The sequence below is a fragment of the Dendrobates tinctorius genome, unplaced genomic scaffold, assembly GCF_039654945.1.
Source record: "Dendrobates tinctorius isolate UK_male_01 unplaced genomic scaffold, ASM3965494v1 ptg000111l, whole genome shotgun sequence".
Taxonomy (NCBI): Eukaryota; Metazoa; Chordata; class Amphibia; order Anura; family Dendrobatidae; genus Dendrobates; species Dendrobates tinctorius.
In genome coordinates, this window is record NW_027361779.1 from 14,947,451 (window position 1) to 14,974,574 (window position 27,124).

Consider the following 27,124-nt stretch of genomic DNA (forward strand, 5'->3'; position numbering starts at 1 on the left):
TATTTCTGTCACAATTGTGGGTTTTTCTGTCATTAAACAAGGGGTACAATCAATCTTGACCACGTGTGTAATTTCCATGCATATTTCACAGGAAGCATAGCCTGGTATGTAGAAGCCTCTTTGCCAGTTGGTAGTCTTCATAAGAACAAACAAGCTCATGAAAGTTTCAGGATGATGACGCACATATAACTATGCATGGGTACACAATACATGTAACATGTAGATCGGGGAGTTATCTGCGATCTGAAGCCGTCCTCTGGATTGATGAGATCAATGCTTAATTCTTGAACAACGGTCTTTATTTATATGCACTTAGGTGCGCTGTTCAGTAACTTATTAGCAGCAAAGTTGATGGGTTGGAAATGTTTAACAATTTTTATCACCATTACTTTTTATATATATAGATATTTTTTTTCCTCAGTATGAAAGTCGTTGCCAAGTCTGGCATAGAACTGGACGGTACGGTATAATATTGACATGGCGTGAAATAACAGTGGTCTTCTGTGTCTGACATTCCCTTTTGCTCATCACATACATCCATTCAATTGCATATGTTTGAAGTTCTTGACCTAGTGTATTGCCCTTTTTAAAAGTCCTTTTGATCCTAAAATAGTGTAAAAGTGTACAGTAGCTTACACACACTGTGACAAACTGTGACTGGCGCATATTGTCATAACGTTTATACCTTGGAAAAGGGATAGTGAAAAAGTAGCATTTTTGCATAGCCCCTGTTCCCTATGCATAATGCTGTGAGTAATTATTTTGTAGCACTGTACACAAGTTTCCAGGCACAATGATTCTCTGCCCTGAACGGCGTAGAAGAGATTTTGATGCTTATGGCATTAGAGATTTGCCAAATGGCGCAGACTTTTGCAGATAATTGCTATACACAACATAAATGAACCTTGGGCTTTTATTACCTAGCTACTGTATATGTTGTGTGCGTTAATGTCTGTATCTTGTGAAGAAATGATTCACATCGTGCCTATTCTATGATGTGGAACCTGCAAAGTTTGCAAATTTGGACTTGTGAAATATGGAGCAGGCAAAAAACATGTTGCTATCCCATTGGAGGCAAAAGGTAGTGTAGGTCCATAGAACACCTCTTCTTTGCCTTCTCTGCTAACGTCCAGCACCTAAAATTAAGAACAAAAAACAATTCAATAAGATTTAATGTTTGGCCTACATAACACAATGTGGGCTATATAACAAATAATTTTGGATTGTTGGCATGGAATGATTTGCTGTTGATTTGGTCAAACATACCCCATATTTTCAACACCTTTCAGTGGTCAGAAAAGGTTTGGTGTGCACAGCCTAATAACTTTGGTCTTCAGCCTGAGTGTCATTCCTTTATATAAAGATTTGCCAGGAAAAGAAAGTTGCCACACAAGAAGACAGAATTAAATTTTCACCTGACTGATAACTTTCAGCATTGAGATCCCTTTGCCATGTTGTAAGCTGTTTATGGATCGTAGCTTTTGCTGAAAAATTAAACTAAGAAAATATGAGGAAAATCCTAATAGAACAGCTAAACTTTACATGGGGTTAATCAGAATTAGAGATGAGCGAAACGGGTCGAAAAATTTCAAAAGTCGCCGACTTTTGGCAAAGTCGGGTTTCATGAAACGAAACCCGACCCTAGGATGAGGTCGGCGACTTACGCGCCAAAGTCGCGTTTGAAAAGTTTGTTTTGCGCTCTTTTTCAGTCAATCAGGATCCACGGACACTGTGGGCAACGTGATGACATAGGCAGGGGTCACCACCATCTTTCAGAAGGGCATGCAAGTGATTGGCTTGCTTTGGTGGGCATCACAAGGGTTATAAAAGGGCGTGCACGCCGACCGCCATCTTACTTCTGCCGATCTTAGCATAGGGAGAGGTTGCTGCTGCTGATTCTGTAGGGAGAGCGTTAGGCAGGGAAGAAAAAAAAACTGCTTCTGCTGCTAGCGATTTTGCCTGTACAACACACCAGTCACTGTGTGTGCAGTGCAAGGGGAGGCTATATTGTGGTGGATCAGCGGTGTTGGTTGTTAGGCTGCCTTCTAAGGCTTCCTGACAGCTGCATTGCTGTTTACCCACTGCTCTGCAAACTGCTTTTTTAAAAGCAATCCCAATTTTTTTTTTTGTCCTGCTGAGGTACTGAGCGTGCATTTTTTCACACCATACAGCGGTGTACGCTCCTCACACAGTACCGTGTAACGGCTGTTATCACAGCCACAGTGAAGCTATCTGTGTGTCACTCTGTGAGAATAAGTCGAGGACATGTTCCGTTCTTACAGACCTGCACCCACTAGTTTTGTCTAGCTTTCAAACAGTTAAATGTATTTGCTGTTTGATCACATTCAAAACTATAGAGAGACAGCGTGTGTCAGTCCGTATACTTAAAAAACACGGAGCTTGACAATTTTACGTACACCGGACAGCCGTGTACGTGCACGCTCCTCTCAGTACCGTGTAACGGCTGTTATCACGGCTACAGTGAAGCTATCTGTGTGTCACTGTGGAAGGATAAGTGGAGGACTTGTTCCGTTCTTACAGACCTACACTCTAGGGAGATTCCTATTCTGCCCAATTCTACATACACCTTGTAGTTTGTGATACACTAGCCAATTTCTGCCTGTGACATAGCGCTCTGATATTCACTGGGCCTCACACAATCCAAAAGTGTCCAGTGTCCACTAGTGTGTGCAGAAATTCAAAATCTCTGTGATCCTGTAGTCACTTTTTTCACACCTGTGCCATCGAGCCTGTGACATAGCACTGTGATATTCAGTGGGCCTCACACAATCCATAAGTGTCCACTAGTGTGTGCAGAAATTCAAAATCTCCCCTGTCCTATAGACACCTTGTTTTACATTACTATATAGTTTATTGGATTTTGTCTACATTTCTACAAAAAATGAGGAAGGCTGGTGGAAGAGGCCGTGGAATTGGGCGGGGGTTGGCAGCTGGTGGTGTTGGTGGTGGATCTGATGGTAGTGGCAAGAGCAAAATAGGACCGAATGCAGGAGGTGTTGAGCCTGCATCATCGTCTGGCTCCATAAGTCGTCGAAGGCTTAGTTTTCTAGGAGTTGGCAAACCGCTTTTAAAGCCAGAGCATCAGGAAAAAGTTTTGTCTTACATTGCTGACTCAGCCTCCAGCTCTATCGCCTCCTCTTCTGAAGTTGTAAAAAGTAAAAGCACTGAGTCGTCATTGGAGACTCATGTTCATGAACCACACCTTTCCTTGTGTCCTTCACCCCAACCAAGATTGAAGGATGACACAGGCCATACTACTGATTACTCCATGGAGCTGTTTTCACATACCATGCCTGGATTATCAAGTGAAATGGTGAATTACCCAGGCCAAGATGAATCTGACATGGAGTGCACTGATGCACAGCCGCTGATAGATGATTCTGCTGGTACATTCACTCAGAGCACTACATTGTCCTCGCAGTGTACAGAGCCAGATTCTGACCCTGATGAGACTCAGGTGCCCCTTCCCGCACACTATACCACCATACACGGTGACACAGAGGAAGGTGCACATGACATTGAAGAGGAGGTGATGGATGACCCAGATTGGCATCCATTGGGGAAGAGGGTACTGCTTCCAATAGCTCAGATGAGGAGCATCCACAGCAGACATCGACATCGCAACAGCTGTTATCTGACAGGCACGGAGCACGCCAAAGACAGGTTCCAAAAATCAAAAGAGTTGCTGGACAGCTTGTCCAGAGGGTCAAAAGATCACAGCGTGCTAGGCAGCAAAATGTCTGCCAAAGTAGGAAGAGTGCAGTGTGGCACTTTTTTGAACAAAATCCTCATGATCAGGCCAAGGTTATCTGTAAGAAGTGCGCCAAGACCTTTAGCCGAGGGAAAAATCTGAAAAATTTGAATACCAGTTGCATGCTTAGACATTTAACCACCATGCACTTGCAAGCATGGACACAACACCAAACCTCAAGTGCCACATGTGCAACTGATCACAAAGAAGGTAGTCAGCAACGCTACATTGTTTCCCCCACTGTAAGCCCACCAGTTAGCACAGCAGCAAATGTTGAGGTGTCGTTGCAAGGCCACAGCAGTCAGGGAATCCCACTGTTATATCAACGAAATACTGAATCTAGGCCATCAGAAAGAACACCAACTCCATCACCATCATCAACCCTCTCTCAGTCCGCCCTGTCCACCGCTACTTCCACCATATGCAGCTCTCAAGTCCAGCTCACCCTCCCAGACACTATGAGTAGGTCAAGAAAGTACTCAGTCTCTCATCCGCGTACACTGGGTTTGAATGCCCACATTGCCAAACTAATCTCGTTTGAGATGATGCCCTATCGGTTGGTGGAAAGCGCAGCTTTCCGCGAACTCATGGCCTATGCAGTACCACGCTATGACCTACCCAGTCGCCACTTCTCTCGCAAAGCCATCCCAGCCCTCCACCATCATGTAAAAGACCGCATTGTCCATGCACTCAAGCAGTCAGTGAGTGGAAAGGTGCACCTCACAACTGATGCATGGTCCAGTCGGCATGGCCAGGGCCGTTACGTGTCCATCACTGCGCACTGGGTTAATGTGGTGGATGCAGGGTCCACAGGGGACAGCGGTGGTGGGACAGTGCTGCCTAGCCCACGGTATAGGAAACAGTTGGCTGTAGGCGTTCTACCCCCCTCCTCCTCCTCCTCCAGAAGCGAAAGCTCGTCCACAGAGCGCAGTCGTACGAGCACTCCATCTGCAGCTGCCACTGTTGCACACGAGGTGTCCCCCTATCGAGCAGCTAGTGGAAAGCGTCAGCAGGCTGTGTTGCAGATGATGTGTTTGGGCGACAGACACCGCCGAGGTGCTGGCCGAGTACTTGAAGCGACAAACTGAGTCATGGCTGGGCAGTGTACATCTTGAGGCAGGCAAGGTAGTTAGTGATAACGGCCGTAATTTTGTGGCAGCCATAGCCCTTTCAAAACTCAGCTACATACCTTGCTTGGCTCACACCTTGAACCTGGTGGTGCAGTGCTTCCTCAAAAATTATCCGGAGTTAACAGCCCTGCCCCAGAAGGTGCGAAGACTGCGCGCACATCCGCCGGTCACCTGTACACTCCGTTCATATGCAGAAGCTGCAGCGATTGCTCCACCTTCCCAACCACCGCCTCATTATCGACATTGCAACAAGGTGGAACTCCACCCTGCACATGGTGGAGCGGCTGTGCGAGCAGAGGCAGGCCATAATGCATTTGTGGGAGGATACACGGCCAGGCACTTTGAGAGCAGACATGGAGTTGACAGGTGTGCAGTGGTCGAAGCTGAAAGACCTCTGTAAAGTCCTTCAGTGTTTTGAGGAATGCACACGGCTGGTAAGCGCAGACGACGCCATCCTAAGCATGAGCATCCCACTTATGCGTCTGCTCATGCAAACTTTGACGCACCTTAAGTGCAGGCGTCTGCAGCCAATGTTGATGAGGAGGAAGAGGTGGAGGGAATCCTTGATGACATTCAGCCATTGTCTGCTCAGGGACCTCTCCTGGACGAGGTGGAGGAAGAAGAGGAGGAGGAGCATGATGATGGGGATGATTACTTAGGGGAGGAGGATGCATCTCGTGGGGCAAGTGAAAATGTTGGCGTGGCAAGGTCTGGTACAGGGTTTGTGTGTGACTAGAGGGATGTGGATTTGCCAGAAAGTGCTCCTCCAACCAGCACTCGCAGTGCATCATTGACACCGGGAACATTGGCCCACATGTCAGATTATGCCTTGCAGATCCTAAAAAGGGACCCCCGCATTGCCAAAATGATGAACGATGATGACTACTGGTTAGCCAGCATCCTGGATCCACGCCTTAAAGGCAAATTACAAAACATCATGCCACAGGAGAACCTTGACCTAATATTGGCTAATAAACAAGCAACTCTGGTAAATCGGTTGCTTGAGGCATTCCCAGCACACAGCAGCAGTGATGGTTCTCACACGAGCCGTACGGGTCGGGGGCAGCTTGGCAGAGGTGTTCATGGTGCACACAGCAGAAGTGGCGTTGGAGACAGGGGTTTCATGACAATGTTGTGGACTGATTTTTCAAGTACCGCTCACACAACTGGTAATACTGCATCGATGGAAAGTGACAGGAGACAGCAGTTGTCAACTATGGTTACAAACTACTTTTCCTCCCATATCGATGTTCTTCCACACAGGTCATTCCCCTTTGACTATTGGGCCGCTAAACTGGACACCTGGCCTGAATTGGCCCAATATGCCTTACAGGAGCTCGCTTGCCCAGCTGCAAGTGTGCTATCGGAAAGAGTCTTCAGTGCAGCTGGATCAATCCTGACAGAAAAAAGGACCCGTCTGTCAACCCAAAATGTGGATGATCTAACCTTCATTAAAATGAACCATGCATGGGTTTCCAAGGATTTTGTCCCACCTTCCCCTGATGACACATAGGGTGACAGAAAAATGGCTTGCTTTGGTCCACCTCTTCCTGGGACTTGACCTATTTCGCCTTTTGCATCAGCTGAATGTCCTACATCAACATATGCCACTTTCTAAAACTCCCTAACTGCTGCCTCCCCCCCATGGCCGGGGTCACCACCTAGCGCACGACACCGTGCGAGTGCCGTTGCCCTGGACAGGTGGGTAGGCCGACTCTTGGGCGTGGGCACTGGCACAGGGTCCATCATAGTGCAATCAAGTGTGTCTGACGGTGGTGATGCACACCCGCCGTCAGACACACCGCCGTACTATGAGGGGCACAGTGCCAGTACCGACGCCCACGAGTGGGCCCCCCTTGCTTGGGCAGGGCCCCAGCATTTGCAATCTTTACCTCCCTGCTCCTCCGCTGTGTAGTCTGGGCCGTCAAATCCATACTGTGCCTGACACCGTCTGAGCCTGCCTCCTGATGTTTAGACATATATTTTGAATGTGTACGCTATCCATACATGTTATCCGGGGATACGGTACCCTTTCTCACCTTTGTGCAATCACGTGCAATCCATACTGGGCCTAACACCGTCTGAGCCTGCCTCCTGATGTATAGACATATATTTTGAATGTGAACGCTATCCATACATGTTATCCGGGGATACGTTACCCTTTCTCACCTTTGTGCAATCACGTGCAAGCCATACTGGGCCTGACACCGTCTGAGCCTGCCTCCTGATGTATTGACATATATTTTGAATGTGTACGCTATCCATACATGTAATCCGGGGATACGGTACCCTTTCTCACCTTTGTGCAATCACGTGTAATCCATACTGGGTGTGAAAACGGCTGGCGAGCTGTTAAGCAAGCTACAGCACCTGTGGTTTGCACACGTAAGTTTTTCATTTTTTCAGGAATGATGGTTAGGCCTAATTCCGGAACTGCGGTTGACCTGCACTTACTGGGAAATCATCGTTCGCGGGTAATAATTGTAATCAGTGATCCCCATCACTAACGTTGTTCAGCGGGTTATCTGCACCTGTAAGCGACAAACGCTGGCCTTTTCAGTGTAGCGCACATGCAGCCACGGACATGTAAGGGCATGACACACCAGTTATTGGCCAATCTCATGTGCCAGAGCCTCACGTGTCCCTCTAGTAAGCCGGACTCGGATCGCGGGGCATGACGGAGTCTCGTTCGTTAACGGAATTAAGCTTGCAATGTGTGCATCTTTTCTGTAGCTGGCATGGTTGAGGTTTCCCAGGTGGAGTCGAATTTAACCGTAGGCTCCACTCCTGGTGGTCCCCTTCTGGACATTCCTTTAAGGTTCAGCTTTGCAACCATACTGCCCACGTAAAACAAACACTTTACCTTCATGAACGCTGTTTGGAGGGTCATGACTCGTGGGAATAACGCTGCCCAATCAGTTAACCTGCTAGAGAGATCCTTCGTTGCTCCCAAGCATGACATCACACTCCCTAGGAGGAAGGTAATGCCACTGTGGCAACCGTACTCCTGGGGGCGACACAAGTGCACTGATGCCCAGCCACTGCTCGATGAATCTGCTGGTACATTGACCTAGACCGCTACATTCCCCTCGCACGCTACACCGCCTGAATCTGACCCTGATGAAACTCAGGTTACCCTTCAGATATACAGTTCCATCTTACACGGTGACAAAGAGGAAGCTGCAGATGAAAGTACAGGTTCGGCCCACCCGCCATCAGACTCACCACCGTACTATCAGGGGCCCTGTGCCAGTGCCGTTGCCAACGAGTGGGCCCCCCCTGCTTGCTCAGGATCACAGCACTTGCAAGGTTGAAATACCGTGCAGTGAGATGGAAAATGGGGACGACGAGGAGTCCAGACTAGTACAGGGATTCCCTAGCAAGGAGACTTATTTGATTGTTTTCAATTTTGGGACAGCAATTTTTGGGGATCACTATACTCTGGAGAATGATAGATGGGGCCCACCATACACTGGAACATTCCAAAGGTGGACATCAGACACTGGAGCAGCATTTACAGGGCCCATTATACACTAGAGCATTAGAAATGGGGCCCATTATGTTTGGAGCATTATTTGGGCCCATAAGACAGTGGAGCTTCATCCATGGGGACCAACATATACTGTAGCATTATGTGGAGCTCATCATATACTGTTTCAAACATTATATGGGACCAATGATTCTGTATGGAGAAATAGATGGGCCTCGTCATGAGATGTAAAAAGAGAAGTATTTTTCATTGTACTATACCGCTATTTCTCTGCCGTATCGGAGCATGAGTTGTGGTATGTGTTAAAGGGGCGCTCTTTCGCCCAGGGCACATGAAAACCTGGAGCCAGCCCTACCCCCCACAACTTTAGCCAAATAACCCCCATTTTTCAGTGCGTAACTTGTATTATGAAGTTAATTAAGGTTGACAAGCTTAAGTAAGAAGAATTGATGCTTTTGGCATTCAAATGGGCACTGTAGGTGTGTTTCCTGTCCTCCTCTCACTGCCGACTTTTATTCCCCATTGACTTACATTGGGTTTCGTGTTTCGGGACGACCCCAACTTTTCCCTATAATCGGCCGATCTTGCTCGACCCGACTTTTGGAAAAGTCGGGTTTCACGAAACGAAACTCGACCCTAAAAAAACAAAAGTCGCTCAACTCTAATCAGAATCACTGTGAATTATGGCAGCTGTGTACTGACTACCATTTACTATGAGTGTTGTTGGCTAATTCTGTAGGAGAAAAAAAATGGTTAGCACTCGACTTTTTGCAAAAGGGTGCTAGTGAAAGGAACCTGAGGTCCAATAAGCATAAGTTCAGAGAAAATCACTGCACACGTACAAGAAAAATAATGCTTCAGGAGAGTATTTATTTGATGACGATAGGTGAAGCGACAATTTAAACAACGTTTCGCCCAATCATTCGCCTTTATCATATAGTCGCCCTTTCAAGAAAGCATCATGGGAAAACCAGGTAAGTAGTGTCACCGCAATGAAATATGACATAGAGCCTATTAGGTCCAGTTTAGAGTCAATGCCCAGTATAAGCAATAAGTTCAGGAGGAGCCGGTCTCCAGGGCATATGGGCTTGATTCATTGGTGGCGCAGTGGAGGATGCAGACACTTCTGTGTCCCTGCGTTGGCTAATTCTGAACACATCCACATCCCCAATTCTAAGATGGTGTTCACCCTTATGCAAGCACATTATTTCAGTTTTATTTTTATTTCCCCAATCAAGATGATTTTAGGCTTGTTTTGCAGTGAATTAGTACAGATTATGGGTGATAATAACCCTTTAAAAATACAGCAAAAAAGGCAGGATGCAGTGGACCTATATAAAGATGGCGGCAACACAGGTGCAAGAATACCGATGAGACAACCACTCACAGCCTACCAATCCATGGAGGGGGCGGCTGCTTGGTATATAAATGCACAATGAAGACTTGTATGTGGCGTTGTTCACACTATGGCAATGCACAGCATCCAGGTTAACAGCCTATTAGTTACGCCCTACTATTAGATCAGGCGGGCTGCCCAGCGCTATCAAGATGCATCCCATGTGAACAGACACCACAGTTTACTAGACCAAATGGGCCTAACTGCACCCAGAATAAAAAATTGCAAAAAAAATTAAAAAATGTGAGGTATTGATATTTTGGCCAAAATACGTAAGCTCATAATCCTTGTCACGGATGCTCACGTTTACGAGTCCGTAACACTAAACAGCAATAACACAAAAAGAGGACTTGAAAATCCAACAAAAATTCAAAAATACAGCAAAAAAGGCAGAGATGCTTACCTGCCAAGGCCTCCAAACAAATGAGGTATTAGTTGGCCAAAATATAAAATACCTCACATTTTTAATGTGTTTTTTGTCTTATTATCACAGATGACACCCAGCACTATGTGCCAGGGCGGTCCCAGACCACCCCTGGCACAAATTTGATAGCAGTGTACCGGGAGCACAGGGAAGAATCGCGCAGGGAGGGGGCTCTCTGCGTGCTTCCCTGAGACCCTCGGAGCAACGCGATGTACTCGCGTTGCTCTGAGGGCCTCCTCCCTGCAGGCCCCTGGATTCAGTATGGCTGCGGGGGTCTTCGGGGTCTTGTAGGGAGGCGGCTTTCTCAGCACCTGCTGACAGCAGGCGCTGAGAAAGCCTCCTGCAGTGCCTGTCAGATCGCTGATCTGACACAGTGCACTGTAAAGTGTCAGATCAGCTATGATTGCTAAGACTCAAGTATACCCGGCATAAGGAGTATTGGGGGAGGGGGGGATGGCTTTGATTGTATTACTACAAGATATGTGAATTGTTACATGTATATTGATATCCACTGTTTATTGTTTAAAATCTTTTAAAACCTAAATAAAAATAACTGGTTTAAAAAAAAAAAAAAAGTGTCAGATCAGCGATCTGACAATATACAGTGATGTTCCCACCTGGGACAATAAAATAAAGTGGGGAAACAAAAGTGGATTTTTTTTTAAACCCCTTTCCTACACTAGATGTACTATTCCGTCCATGTGACCTGGGACCTAAGTCCCAAGGACAGAATAGTACGTCTAGCGCGATCAGCTGCGCTCACGGGGGAAGCGCAGCTGATCACGGCCGGGTGTCAGCTGATAATCACACGTTAACCCCTGGCACACTGCGATCAAACACAATCGCAGTGTATCGGGGGTTTAGGGAAGCATCGGGAGGGGGGCGCTCCCTCCATGCTTCCCTGAAACCCCACAGCAGCGCGATGTGCAGCGCTGCTGCGGGGGTCTCCTTCCTTGCAGGTCCCCGAATCCAAAATGGCGGCAGTGAACACAAGGCCAAGGTTAGCAAAAATGAAAAATATAAATTTTTATTTAGAACAATGAGTAAAATATCATGTTCTAATACTATTTTGATTAACTGACAGCACATATGATCTGGATGAGCGCGTACCTTTGCATGTGCTTGTGTACCACCATTATGTGTGTGTATTTCTATCCCCTTCCCCAATATACCTGTTGGTCTGATTTTACTCATTGTTCTAAATAAAAAATTATATTTTTCATTTTTGCTAACCTAGGCCTTGTGTTCACCGTTTTTTTGGTATGGTCTATGTGTAATGGTGATAGGCAGCTTAAATCCATAATAATTATATGGTAGAAGTAAATGTGATATACCATGTATGTGAGTTTGACCTGCTGGTGTTAGGCCGGTTTCACATTCGCGCTTTTGAGCGCAGCGACGGCCTGCGCACGGCCGCCGCTAAGCCCCGCCCCCTGCCCCGCCTCCACCAGTATCTCCGCCTCCGGGCACATGACGTTGCATGCGTCATGCGTCCCCTATCTTCATCACAGAGGGCGCAGGCCGTGCGCAGTCTGCGCACAGTCTGCGTTTGGCGGCGCATGCGTCCTTTTGACGGTGCGCCGAGACAACCAAAATGCAATAGGTTGCGTTTGGCGCTGCTCGGCGCACCGTCAAAAGGACGCATGCGCCGCCAAACGCAGACTGTGCGCAAACTGCGCACGGCCTGCGCCCTCTGTGATGAAGATAGGGGACGCATGACGCATGCAACGTCATGCGCCCGGAGGCGGAGATACTGGTGGAGGCGGGGCAGGGGGCGGGGCTTAGCGGCGGCCGTGCGCAGGCCGTCGCTGCGCTCAAAAGCGCGAATGTGAAACCGGCCTTACCCTCACATATCAGGTATCAGTGTACTCAGGACAAATTGCACAATAACTTGCAGTCCAATTTCCCCTGTTACCCTTGGTAAAATAAAAAAAATTGGACCTGAAGTAATTTTTTTGTGAAAAAAAATAAATGTTCATTTTTTTAACCATTCAAAAAATTCCTGTGAAGCACCTGAAGGGTTAATAAACTTCTTGAATGTGGTTTTGAGCACCTTGAGGGGTGCAGTTTTTAGAATGGTGTCACTTTTGGGTATTTTCTATCATATAGACCCCTCAAAGTGACTTCAAATGTAATGTGGTCCCTAAAAAAAAAATAGTGTTGTAAAAATGAGAAATCGCTGGTCAACTTTTAACCCTTATAACTTCCTAACAAAAAAATTTTGGTTCCAAAATTGTGCTAATGTAAAGTAAACAAGTAACAATGTGTGCCATATATCTCTGATTTAAGGGCATAAAAATTCAAAGTTGGAAAATTGCGAAATTTTCACCAAATTTCCGTTTTTTTCACAAATAAACACAAGTTATATAAATGAAATTTTACCACTAACATGAAGTACAATATGTCACGAGAACACAATGTCAGAATCACTGGGATCCATGGAAGTGTTTCAGAGTTATTACCTCATAAAGGGACAGTGGTCAGAATAGTACAAATTGGCCTGGGCATTACCATGCAAACCCACCCTTGGGGGTAAAGGGGTTAAGAGTGGGAAAGTTCTGAAATTATTCTACTTAGTATAATTTTGTACAGTTGTGGCCAAAAGTATTGACACCCCTGCAATTTTGTCAGGTAATACTCAGTTTCTTACTGAAAATTATTGCAAACACAAATTCTTTGGTATTATTATCTTCATTTAATTTGTCTTAAATGAAAAAACACAAAAAGAATTGTCCTAAAGCCAAATGGATATAATTCCACACCAAACATAAAAAAGAGGGTGGACAAAAGTATTGGCACTGTTCGAAAAATCATGTGATGCTTCTCTAATTTGTGTAATTAGCAGCACCTGTAACTTACCTGTGGCACCTAACAGGTGTTGGCAATGACTAAATCACACTTGCAGCCAGTTGACATGGATTAAAGTTAACTCAACCTCTGTCCTGTGTCCTTGTGTGTACCACATTGAGCATGGAGAAAAGAAAGAAGACCAAAGAACTGTCTGAGGACTTGAGAAACCAAATTGTGAGGAAGCATGAGCAATCTCAAGGCTACAAGTCCATCTCCAAAGACCTGAATGTGTCTGTGTCTACCGTGCGCAGTGTCATCAAGAAGTTTAAAGCCCATGGCACTGTGGCTAACCTCCCTAGATGTGGACGGAAAAGAAAAATTGACAAGAGATTTCAACGCAAGATTGTGCGGATGTTGGATAAAGAACCTCGACTAACATCCAAACAAGTTCAAGCTGTCCTGCAGTCCGTCTGAATGAAAAGGGACTGTATGGTAGGAGACCCAGGAAGACCCCACTTGTTACCCCAAGACATAAAAAAGCCAGGCTGGAGTTTGCCAAAACTTACCTGAAAAAGCCTAAAACGTTTTGGAAGAATGTTCTCTGGTCAGATGAGACAAAAGTAGAGCTTTTTGGGCAAAGGTATCAACATAGCGTTTACAGGAGAAAAAAAGAGGCATTCATATAAAAAAACGGTCCCTACAGTCAAACATGGCGGAGGTTCCCTGATGTTTTGGGGTTGCTTTGCTGCCTCTGGCACTGGACTGCTTGACCGTGTGCATGACATTATGAAGACTGAAGACTACCAACAAATTTTGCAGCATAATGTAGGGCCCAGTGTGAGAAATCTGGGTCTCCCTCAGAGGTCATGGGTCTTCCAGCAGGACAATGACCCAAAACACACTTCAAAAAGCACTAGAAAATGGTTTGAGAGAAAGCACTGGAGACTTCTAAGGTGGCCAGCAATGAGTCCAGACCTGAATCCCATAGAACACCTGTGGAGAGATCTAAAAATGGCAGTTTGGAGAAGGCACCCTTCTAATATCAAGGACCTGGAGCAGTTTGCCAAAGAAGAATGGTCTAAAATTCCAGCAGAGCATTGTAAGAAACTCATTGATGGTTACCGGAAGCGGTTGGTCGCAGTTATTTTGGCTAAAGGTTGTGCAACCAAGTATTAGACTGAGGATGCCAATACTTTTGTCTGGCCCATTTTTGGAGTTTTGTGTGAAATGATCAATGTTTTACTTTTTGCTTCATTCTCTTTTGTGTTTTTTCATTTAAGACAAATTAAATGAAGATAATAATACCAAAGAATTTGTGTTTGCAATCATTTTCAGGAAGAAACTGAGTATTATCTGACAAAATTGTAGGGGTGTCAATACTATTGGCCACAACTGTACATGACAAAAACATGGCATTTTAACATGGATTTATCATATACTTTTTAAATACACTGTATATAAAAGATTTAAGGAAACCACAAGAAATAACATGGCTTGATACACAATCAGCAAAGTATTTTTTTGACCATGTTGCTTTTCCAGAGCCTTTGAGCTACCAGTAATGTGGAAACTAGTTTTCCATTGACAAATTATCGACCTGAGTGAGGGTTCATTTTTTGCAAAATGACTAAGTTCTTATTGCTACCATTTTGGGCTGCATAAAATGTTTTAGTTTTAAAATCAACTATGTTCACATTTATTCTGAGATGGGCGCTTAGGACTTATGTTGGTGTTTCCTTCTAAATCGTGAGAAAACTGGGTACACTGGAACCATTCAGTATAATGAGGCAGTTGGAGTCTCTTTGGGACTCCTCCTGGCCTCTGTTCTGGTCGTGTCGTTTTTTTGTTTAGGCATTCACAAAACAGTGGTTTACCCCAGTTTTGATCATGCCTATAAAGAAATCTATAGACAGTAAAAGGGCTATACGGATTCCAAAGTAACACAGTCTTACCTCATAGTTAATTGTTCCATCAGGAGTTTGGCCTGAATCATAATTTTTTGCAAATTTACAGTGGGTACAGAAAGTATTTAGATCCCTTTAAATTTTTCACTCTTTATTTCATTGCATCCATTTGGTAAATTCAAATAAGTTCATTTTTTCTCATTAATGTACACTCTGCACCCCATTTTGACAAAAAAAAAACCAAAATGTAGAAATTTTTGCAAATTTATTAAAAAAGAAAAACTGAAATATCAGTCATAAGTATTCAGACCCTTTACTCAGACATTCATATTTATGTCACATGCTGTCCATTACCTTGTAATCCTCATTGCGATGGTTCTACTCATTCATTGGAGTCCAGCTGTGTTTAATTAAACTGATAGGACTTGATTTGGAAAGGCACACACCTGTCTCTATAAGACCTCACAGCTCACAGTGCATGTCAGACTAAATGAGAATCATGAGGTCAAAGGAACTGGACAAGGCGCTATAGACAGAATTGTGGCAAGGCACACATCTGGCCAAGGTTACAAAAGAATTTCTGCAGTACTCAAGGTTCCTAAGACCGCAGCGGCCTCTATAATCCTTAAATGGAAGAAGTTTGGGACCACCAGAAGTCTTCCTAGACCTGGCCATCCAGCCAAACTGAGCAATCGAGGGAGAAGAGCCTTGGTAAGAGAGGTAAAGAAGAACCCCAAGATCACTGTGGCTGAGCTCCACAGATGCAGTAGGGAGATGGGAAAAAGTTCCACAAAGTCAACTATCACTGCAGCCCTCCACCAGTCTTAACCCCTAAGGGTGGTTTGCACATTAATGACCGGGCCAATTTTTACAATTCTGACCGCTGTCCCTTCAAGAGGTAATAACTCTGGAACGTTTCCATGTATCCCAGTGATTCTGACAATGTTTTCTTGTGACATATTGCACCTCATGATTGTGGTAAAATTTCATTGATATAACTTGTGTTTATTTGTAAATAATGGGAATTTGGCGAAAATTTTAAAAATTTTGCAATTTTCCAACTTCGAATTTTCATGCCCTTAAATCACAGAGATATGGCACACAAAATACTTAATAAGTAACATTTCCCACATATTTACTTTACATCAGCACAGTTTTGGAACCAAAATATTTTTTTATTAGGAAGTAATAAGAGTTAAAAGTTGACCAGCGATTTCTCATTTTTACAACACCATTTTTTTTTTAGGGACCACATCACATTTGAAGTCACTTTGAGGGGTCTATATGATAGAAAATACCCAAAAGTGACATCATTCTAAAAACTGCACCCCTCAAGGTGCTCAAAACCACATTGAAGAAGTTTATTAACCCTTCATGTGCTTCACAGGAATTTTTGGAATGTTTAAAAAAAATGAACTTTTAACTTTTTTTCACAAAAAAATTACTTCAGGTCCAATTTTTTTATTTTACCAAGGGTAACAGGAGAAATTGGACTGCAAAAGTTATTGTGCAATTTGTCCTGAGTACGCTGATACCTGATATGTGCGAGGGAACCTCTGTTTCAGTGCATGGCAGAGCTCGGAAGGGAAGGAGCGCCGTTTGACTTTTTCAATGCAAAATTGGCTGGAAGCCATGTCGCATTTAGAGAGCCCATGATGTGCCTAAACACATTTTTTATTTTCCCAAGGGTAACAGGAGAAATTGGACCCCAAAAGCTGTTGTCCAATTTGTCCTGAGTAGGCTGATACTCCATATGTGGGAGAAAACTACTGTATGGGCACACGTTGGGGTTTAGAAGGGAAGTAGTGACGTTTTGGAATGCAGACTTTGATTAAATGGTCTGTGGGTGTCATGTTGCATTTGGAGAGCACATGATGTGCCTAAACAGTGGACAACCCCCACAAGTGACCCCATTTTCGAAACTAGACCCCCCAAGGAACTTATCTAGATGTGTGGTGAGCACTTTGATCACCCAAGTGCTTCACAGAACTTTATAACGTAGAGCCATAAAAATAAAAAAATATTTTTTACACAAAAATGATCTTTTTGCCCCCAATTTTTTATTTTCCCAAGGGTATCAGGAGAAATTGGACCCCAAAAGTTGTGCAATTTGTCCTGAGTAGGCTGATACCCTATATGTGGGGGGTTGACCACTGTTTGGGCGCATGGCAGTGCTTGGAAGGGAAGGAGCACTTTTTTCAATGCAGAATTGGCTGGAATTGAGATCAGACGCCATGTCGCCTTTGGAGAGCCCCTGATGTGCCTGAACAGTGGAAACCCCCCCAATTCTAACTCCAACCCTAAACCCAACACACCCCTGACCCTAATCCCAACCCTAACCCTAATGGGAAAACGGAAATAAATACATTTTTAATTTTATTATTTTTCCCTAACTAAGGGGGTGATAAAGGGGGGTTTGATTTACTATTCATAGCAGGTTTTTATGTTTGGCAGCTGTTCTTTTGGGGGGGTGTTTACACCGTTCCGCGTTTAGTATAATTGATAAAGCAGTTTTATTCTTGGGGTTAGTATGATTACAGCGATACCTCATTTATATCATTTTTTTATGTTCTGGCACTTTTATGCAATAAAAACAATTTTATATACAAAAATATTATTTTTGCATCGCTTTATTCTGCAAGCTATAACTTTTTAATTTATTCGCTGATGACGCTGTATGGCGGCTCGTTTTTTGTGGGACAAGATGACGTTTTCAGCAGTACCATGTTTATTTATATCCGTCTTTTTGATCGCGTGTTATTGCACTTTTCGGTGGTATGATGATAAAGCATTGGTCTTTGCCTTGTATTTTTTTCGAAGGGGTTCGCTAAAGGGGTTAACACTAGTGTTGACTGATACCATCCGATATCGTGAAGGATCGGATCGGAACGATACCCAAAAAGTATCGGGTATCGCCGATTCCGATACCAGAAACCCATGCAAGTCAATGGGGCACAAATATCAGAATTAGAATAAACTCTTTACTTGCACATCCATTTTGGGAGGGGGGAAGAGTGTGGGCGGACACTGCGTGTCTGTGTGTGCGGGCGGGGTCTGTGCGGGCCTGCCGAGGGTCTGTGCGGGCTGCCAGGGGTCTGTGCGGGCCTGCCGGGGGTCTGTGCGGGCCTGCCGGGGGTCTGTGCGGGCCTGCCGGGGGTCCTTGCGGGCCTGCCGGGGGTCTGTGCGGGCCTGCCGGGGGTCTGTGCGGGCCCAGCAGGCCCGCACAGACCCCCGGCAGGCCCGTACAGATCCCCGGCAGGCCCGCACAGACCCCCGGCAGGCCCGCACAGACCGCGCATCATGATCACATCATTTCAGCAGCCAATCACAGCCATGCCATTAGTTAACATGGCTAACACAACTGGCTGATAGCATTATGGGAACTTCCGATTCCGGTATTCGATATTGTAAAAATATCGGTACTCGGTATCGGAATTCCGATACCGCGAATATCGGCCGATACCCCAGCGTGCGCACGGCCGGGGGTAGCTCCGCCCCTGAGCCGGCTCTCTGCCCGGCGTGCCCGCCCCTTGCTTGTAGCGCCGCCTACTAGCGGACAGCGGCGCCTGCGATCGGCGCACCCTATCTTTAGCATAGGGTGCGCAGATCGTGCGCTAGTTGCGCTTTGACCTGTGCTGCGCACTTTTGACGGTGCGCCGTGCGCGCCAAAATCCGAAAAGTTTGATTTTGGCGCGCACGGCGCACCGTCAAAAGTGCGCAGCACAGGTCAAAGCGCAACTAGCGCACGGCCTGCGCACGATCTGCGCACCCTATGCTAAAGATAGGGTGCGCCGATCGCAGGCGCCGCTGTCCGCTAGTAGGCGGCGCTACAAGCAAGGGGCGGGCACGCCGGGCAGAGAGCCGGCTCGGGGGCGGAGCTACCCCCGGCCGTGCGCGCGCTGAAAATGCGCTAATGTGAAACCGGCCTTACATGACACAAAATAGTTAATAAATAACATTTTCCACATGTCTACTTTACTTCAGCACAATTTTGGAAACAATTTTTTTAGTTAGGAAGTTAGAAGGGTTAAAAGTTGAACAGCGATTTTTCATTTTTCCAACAAAACTTACAAAAACATTTTTTATTTAGGGACCACATCACATTTGAAGTAACTTTGAATGGCCTATATGATAGAAAATACCAAAATGTGACACTATTCTAAAAACTGCAACTCTCAGGCTGAGTTCACACGTGGCGTTTTTTTCGCGTTTCCGCAGCGGTTTTAACCGTGCGATTTTACCGCGAAAACGCGAAAAATAAGCATCCCATGCATTCCTATGGGATTCCGCAATGCTGTGCTAATGCTGCGGTTTTTACCGCGGCGGAATCGCTTTGGGTAAAAACCGCAGCATGCTCATTAATTTGCGGAATCGCAGCGATCCCGCACCCATAGGAATGCATTGTTCCGCTTATTTCCCGCATGTGGCTGTGCCCACCATGCGGAAAGTAAGCAGAACAATTGCGGATGATACCCACGGTCCGGAGAAGAGGAGACTGTCCTCCGGGCTTTGGGTACCATATCCCTGTAAAAAATAGAATTTACAATAAAAAATATTGTTATTCTCACCCTCCGACGTCCCGTGCAGCCTTCCCGCTTCTCTTCACGCTCTCGTTCCCAGTAAGCCTTTGCGAAAATGCCCGCAATGGCGTCCGTTCTCGCGGGATCGCGAAGTCTCGCGGTCATTCGCGAGAACTGACGTCATCGCGGGCATTTTCGCAAAGGATTACTGGGAACGGCTGCGCGGGACGTCGGAGGGTGAGAATAACACCATTTTTTATTTTTTTTTACATTCTATCTTTTACTACTGATGCTGCATAGGCGGCCTCAGTAGTAAAAAGTTGGTCACACTCGTCAAACACTGTGTTTGACGAGTGTGACCAACCTGTCAATCAGTTCTCCAAGCGATGCTACAGATCGCTTGGAAAACGCTAGCATTTTGCAAGCTAAATACCCTTGCAAAATGCTAGTTTTTCCGCGGGAAAATCGCGGGAATTTAAAATGCGATTTTCCCGCGGACTGGAATTCCGGAATTCTCGCGGTAATTTCCGCAAGAGTTCCGCTACGTGTGCACTTAGCCTCAAGGTGTTCAAAACTACATTCAAGAAGTTTATTAACCCTTACAGTGCTTCACAGGAACTAAAGCAATCTGAAGGAAAAGTGAACATTTAACTTTTTTCACAAAAATGTTGCTTTAGCTCCATACTTGTTATTTTCACAAGGGTAACAGCAGAACATGTACCCTAAAATTTGTTGAGCAAATTCTCCTGAATATGCCGATACCCCATATGTGGGGAAATCCACTGTTTGGGAGCACGGCAGGGCTTGGAAGAGAAGGCGTGCCATCTGACTTTTTGAATGTAAAACTTGCTGGAATAATTAGCACACGCCATGTTGCGTTTGGGGAGCCTCTGATGTGCCTAAAAAGTGGAAACCCCCACAAGTGACACCATTTTGGAACCTAGGCTCCTTAAGGAATGTATCTGGATGTGTGGTGAGCACCTTGAACTCCCAGGTGCCTCACAGAAGTTTATAACGTAGAGCCGTGAAAGTAAAAAAAAATAAATCACAATTTACCCACAAAAATTTACTTTTAGCAATTTTTACCATTTTTTTTTATTTTTACAAGGTTAACAGGAGAAAATGGACCCCAAAATTTTTTATGCAATTCTGAATGCGATGAGATGTGGTCAAAAACTTCTGCTTGGGTACATAGCAGGGCTAGGAAAGGAAAGAGCTCTATTTGCCTGGGATAAATTGTGAATGCCACGTTGCATTTGAAGAGCCCTTGACATGTGAAAACAGCAGAACCCCCCCCCACAAGTGACCCCATCTTGGAAACTAGACTCCCCAAGGAAGTCAGCTATGGTTGTAGTGAATATTTTGAACCCATAGGTGCCTCACTTAATTTTATAGCATTGAAACGTGGAAATAAGACATTTTAGTGGTGAAAATGTAATTTTTGTACTTGCTGCAAATTTGTCAGGTATACAAGGGTCAAAAGGTGAAACTAGACCCACAATTTGTGCAATTTCTCACGAATGCAGTGCTGCGCCATATTTTGACAGAAATTACTGTTGGACTACACCACAAGGCTGAGGAGGAAGGAGGGCTATTTGGCTTTGTAGCACAGATTTTACTAGAATAGTTTGCGAGCAACATTTGCAGAGCCCCGAAGGTGTCAGAACAACAGAAAAAGAACAAAGGTGACCCCATTGTAGTAACTGCACCTCTCAATGATTTCATCTACGGCTGTACTGACTATTTTATAACATCCATGTTAGGCTTTTTTTTCTTGAGAATTGCAAATCTGCCAGTCTAATACCCATACACTGTGCCCCCATATAGTGTAGAGCCCCCATACATTGTGCCCAGCTTGTTTTTCTGGTGATACGCACCCATAAATTAAGTGCCTTCTCTCTATTACAATATTGCCAAATATGTGGCCGCTTACTGTAGTTTAGGAACAGTGGGGCTGAGAAGGAGGGGAGCATTTGGATTTGTAAGCACATAGTTCACACGATTTTATTTGAGGGGGCGGGAGCCATGTCGTTTTTCCAGAGTCGTTGTTCTCCCAGTAACCCCTATAGTTCCAGTGACAGATGACGGACCTGATTGGGGACTGGTTTTGTGTGAGATAAATTAGGGTTTTTATTGGTAACATTATGGGGTACATAACATTTTTCGTTTGCTTCCAGAAAAAGGCTGAAATCATATTCTTGTGTTCTACGCTGAGCACTTAAGTCTGGGTTTCCATGTAAATCACATAAAAATGCAATTCAGACAAAACCCCAATGGAATCACCCACCATGAGGCAGATGGAGACCCTTTGCCCTCCGTTTGGCATCTGCTCCAGTGATATCCATCTTTTTAGGTGTCCACAGATCTGCAATGATAGGACACCACTGGAACACAGACCAGTCCAAAGTGACTCCATCTGCCTGATAAGCGAGTGGTTTACATGGCAACCCCGATGTAAGCGCTCAGCGGAGAGCGCAGGATAAATGTGCATCAAACCTTATTCCAATTTTCGGGAGGTAGAATGAACAAATAGCAGTACAAGAGTAATTCTTATACTGCACAAAAATAAAAATAAGTGATAATGCGGATTTAATCTTCGGGTCGGAGCGATTATAGCGATACCAGATTTATGTCGGTTTTTTTTTGGTTTTGACTCTATCACACAGTAAAATGCTTTGTTATGAAAAGTTTTCTTTTTTTGTCACCATATTTTGAGAGCTGAAACATTTTAATTTTTTGGTGAGCAGAGCTGTATGAGGGCTTATTTTTTTTGCAGGACGAGTTGCAGATTTTTGGTAACATCTTGGGGTACATTTTTTGATTGCTGACACAGAATGAACAAAACCCAGCAATTCAGTTTTTGTTTTTATTTTATTTTTTTGCGCTGTTCACCGTCTGGTAAAAATGATAACACCAATTTGTTTGTTGGGTCGGTACGGTTACAGCAATGCCAGATTTACAAGTGATTCTCACTAAATTAGAATATCTTCAAAAAGTTCATTTCAGTTCTTCAATACTAAAAGTGAAACTCGTATATTAGAGTCATTACAAACAGAGTGTTCTATTTCAAGTGTTTATTTCTATTAATGATGATGATTATGGCTTACAGCCTTTGAAAACCCAGTGAATTAGAATAATTAACAAAAAAAACCTGCAAAAGCTTCCTAAGCGCTTAAACATATTCCTTAGTCTGTTTCAGTAGGCTCCACAATCATGGGGAAGACTGCTGATTTGACAGATGTCCAGAAAGCAGTCACTGACACACTCCACAAGGAGGATAAGCCATAAAAAGTCATTGCTAAAGAAGCTAGCTGTTCACAGAGTGCTGTATCCAAGCATATTAATGGAATGTTGAGTGGAGGGAAAAAGTGTGGCAGAAAAAGGAGTACAAGCAACCGGGATAACCGCAGCCTTGAAAAAATTGTTAAGAAAAGGCTATTCAAAAATTTGGGGGAAATTCACAAGGAGTGGAATGCTGCTGGAGACATTGCTTCAAGAGCCACTACACACAGACATGTCGAGGACATGGGCTACAAGTGTTGCATTCCTTGTGTCAAGCCACTCATGACCAATAGACAATGCAAGAAGCGTCTTACCTAGGCCAAGGAGAAAAAGAGCTGGACTATTGCTCAGTGGTCCAAGATGTTGTTTTCAGATGAAAGTAAATTTTGCATTTCATTTGGAAATCAAGGTTCCAGAGTCTGGAGGAAGAGTGGAGAGGCACACAATCCAAGCTGTAGAAATGTCGCACTAGTCCTCATAGCTCTGCAAAGGAATACGTGGATTTCGTCCGCGCTGCCCAAATGATGAAATTCCAGAAGGTTAATAAGGTTTGACAGTGGTTTATTCTACGCGTTTTAAGGTTTTTTGCAACCTCTTCTTCAGGAAATACCTGAATATTGCAAAAAACCTTGAAACGCGTAGAATAAACCACTGTCAAACCTTATTAACCTTCTGGAATTTCATCATTTGGGCAGCGCGGACGAAATCCACGTATTCCTTTGCAGAGCTCTGTTTTAGATAGTCGGTGACCGACTTGTGGATCTGCAGCAGCCCTTATCTATACATGCTTTGAATACCTACTACCAGGTGAGCAGTTTTTTGTCAAACCGCTTACTTTTTTTGTGGGATAAGACCCTATATTGCGCTTGTGTCTCCCTCTTTCCTCACAATACACTAGTCCTCATGCAATTAGTGATGGTTTGGGGAGCCATGTCATCTGCTGGTGTAGGTCCACTGTGTTTTATCAAGACCAAAGTCAGCGCAAATGTCTACCAGGAAATTTTAGAGCACTTCATGCTTCCCTCTGCTGACAAGCTTTTTGGAGATGGAAATTTCATTCTCCAGCAGGACTTGGCACCTGTACACACTGCCAAAAGTACCAATAGCTGGTTTAAAAACAACAGTATCAGAAGATGCGAGACACCAGACCCAACAATGCATATGAGCTGAAGGCTGCTATCAAAAGCAACCTAGGCTTCCATAACACCTCAGCAGTGCAACAGGCTGATCGCCTCCATGCCACACCACACTGAAGCATTAAATGATGCAAAAGGAGCATCAGCTGCAGCAGGAGGAAAAACAGGAGACATGCTTCTTTAAAAGAGTCCATGTGGGTTTATTTGCTCCATAAACCCCAAAGCAACAACACAAGGTTTCCAGCCTTCAGAGCAGGCAAAAGCAACACAAACAGTCCTTAGCTGGGCTTTGTTCCCTCAGGTCCTGTGAGCACACAGGCTAGGGCAATGTCCGGCCCCGAGGCTCGGTTTTGAGCCATACACACAGGAGGCCTTCTACCTCCCAAGTCACAGACTATGTGCTAAACCACAGCCTCCATTATGTAAGCTGTAACCACACCCACAGGTGAGGTATGGATCACATGGGTTGGTCACATGGTTATGACCTCACTGCAGGTCCTGAAACACCTGCAGGTCCTGAAGGAAAATGGATAGCTACCTCTCGTAGCTACCCACAACCCGGACCCAGGTGCACTAAACGACATATTAGTGCTCATGTGCACTAGAGACAAAATACTCTGGGCTGTATCGCAGGGAGCATCCGTATATATATATATATATATATATATATACACTCACTGGCCACTTTATTAGGTACACCATGCTAGTAACGGGTTGGACCCCCTTTTGCCTTCAGAACTGCCTCAATTCTTCGTGGCAGAGATTCAACAAGGTGCTGGAAGCATTCCTCAGAGATTTTGGACCATATTGACATGATGGCATCACACAGTTGGCGCAGATTTGTCGGCTGCACATCCCTGATGCGAATCTCCCGTTCCACCACATCCCAAAGATGCTCTATTGGATTGAGATCTGGTGACTGAGGAGGCCATTTGAGTACAGTGAACTCATTGTCATGTTCAAGAAACCAATCTGAGATGATTCGAGCTTTATGACATGGCGCATTATCCTGCTGAAAGTAGCCATCAGATGCCTGTTCTTAGCTGAGAGGAGTGGTACCCAGTGTGGTCTTCTGCTGCTGTAGCCCATCTGCCTCAAAGTTCGACGCACTGTGCGTTCAGAGATGCTCTTCTGCCTACCTTGGTTGTAACGGGTGGCAATTTGAGTCACTGTTGCCTTTCTATCAGCTCGAACCAGTATGCCCATTCTCCTCTGACCTCTGGCATCAACAAGGCATTTCCGGCCACAGAACTGCCGCTCACTGGATTTTTTTTCTTTTTCGGACCATTCTCTGTAAACCCTAGAGATGGTTGTGCGTGAAAATCCCAGTAGATCAGCATTTTCTGAAATACTCAGACCAGCCCTTCTGGCACCAACAATCATGCCACGTTCAAAGGCACTCAAATCACCTTTCTTCCCCATACTGATGCTCGGTTTGAACTGCAGGAGATTGTCTTGACCATGTCTACATGCCTAAATGCACTGAGTTGCCGCCATGTGATTGGCTGATTAGAAATTAAGTCTTAACACACAGTTGGACAGGTGTACCTAATAAAGTGGCCAGTGAGTGTATATATGTTTTTGTATCTATCTAGCTGTCTGTATATCTAGTCTCTCTCTCGCTCTCTCATTATATATATATATATATACCGTATATACAGTATATTTATTGAAGAATATTGTAAATGACAAAGAATTGTGCTATGTAAAAGCTCAAATTAAAATCACATTGCAATGGGATCTTATTCGCATGGAAATCAGATGTATATAGGATTTTAGGTGTTAAAACAATCGGATTGTACTTGCATGAAAAACGCATGACACTCGTCTGACTTTTCAGGAACAAAATCAGACTGACTTTAAAATTGCTAGTGTTTCTCCGGCCTTATGTACGGTACAAAAGGGACTACACCAAAATTCCATTACCTACACAGGAGGCGCTGTGTCAATTGACAAATGGGGAAACCGAAAACTGTAAGGAAAGAATGATACTTTATTCTGAACACATGCAATAGGCAGCGTGTTTCAACCTCAAATGGGTCTTCATCAGGTTGAATAACAAAAATTGTGTAATATATCAAAGTCTACAGAACTCTTAGTGACCTTATAAAAACACTATGACCAAAAATACACTAAATGTAGAAACCCATTAGCAATAAGAAAATATTTGGAGATAAATGAATAAGGGTGATAGTAGAAATTACATACTGGATTGTGTTCTATTAAAATTGTGATAGATTCTTCCTTCATTCATATTAACCTCATTACTTAGCGTAACTCATGAGAAAAAGCATGACAACTTTCTTTGCTGGCAAAATGCCAACTCAAATGTTTTGGAGCAATTTTCCTCTATTTAAGACAAAGGAGCTAAAACTACTGTCATACATGTTCCGTGTTTCATTCTGTACAAATGGCTGCGTACACTCACTGCATTTCAATAAACTGTGGCTGCGGAAGATATTCTGAAGCATGTATTATAAAACGGCTGTCTACACAATGTACTACTATATTTCTGTAGGTCCGTGAAGGTGATCCACTCTGTAGAGCAGGTATTGATTAGTAAATATCACTAGCACTGTCTTACCTACATTGAGTATGTGCAAAAAAACTGATATAAATATACAGAAGGCAAAAAATAATCTAATTTCTTCACTGGGCAGTATGGTTTGTATATTTACATGGAGTTCAGATTTCTTTCATCCTGACTGTAAAATGCAGTCTGCCTCACTTGACTGGATAGCCCTTAGACGAGATGAGGCTGCTGGCTAAAAACAATGACGGCTAACCCAGGTTATAAGCGGAAAAAAAAAATCATTCGCTCTGATCATTGCAGTTCTGCAAAAGTGTCGATGTTCAATCACTCGAAAATACAGGAAAGAACTTGGAAAGTAGAGAAGAGGACTGGTGTCCGAAATGAAGCTTATCCGCTGAGTCCCAACCCTTGGCTTCAATAAGGAGATTGTCCGACTGATTACAACTCCGCCTCGGTGATTGATACGAGGCTGAGCTGTAATCAGAAATATACTGTGTGTATTTCTCCAAAAATGGCCAATATCCATCATTATACTGTTAAAGCAAGTTGTTGTTTTTTTCTATTTTCACTACTGTTACTACAATAATATGTCTTAGTGATGAGTGCAAGTGCTCGTTACTCGAGTTTGCTTAGGGTGCTCGGGTGACATGTTCGAGTCCCCACGGTCACATGTTTCGTGGCTGCTAGACAGCCACAAAACATGCGGAGATTACCTGACATACATGGGGAATCTCTTCATGTGTTGTG

At 44.4% G+C, this 27,124-nt stretch overlaps 1 protein-coding gene across 4 annotated transcripts in view; it reads right to left on the reverse strand.

Annotated features, from left to right (window-relative positions):
• Positions 1-281: 281 nt before the first annotated feature.
• Positions 282-27,124, reverse strand: part of KLHL32 (kelch like family member 32) — a 454,252-nt gene continuing 427,409 nt past the window's right edge. For all 4 annotated transcript variants that reach the window (XM_073589527.1, XM_073589529.1, XM_073589525.1 and 1 more), the window contains exon 11: positions 282-1,136. In XM_073589527.1, coding sequence (XP_073445628.1) covers positions 975-1,136 — 162 coding nt within the window. In that variant the 3' untranslated portion in view covers positions 282-974. The remainder of the gene's footprint in view (positions 1,137-27,124) is intronic.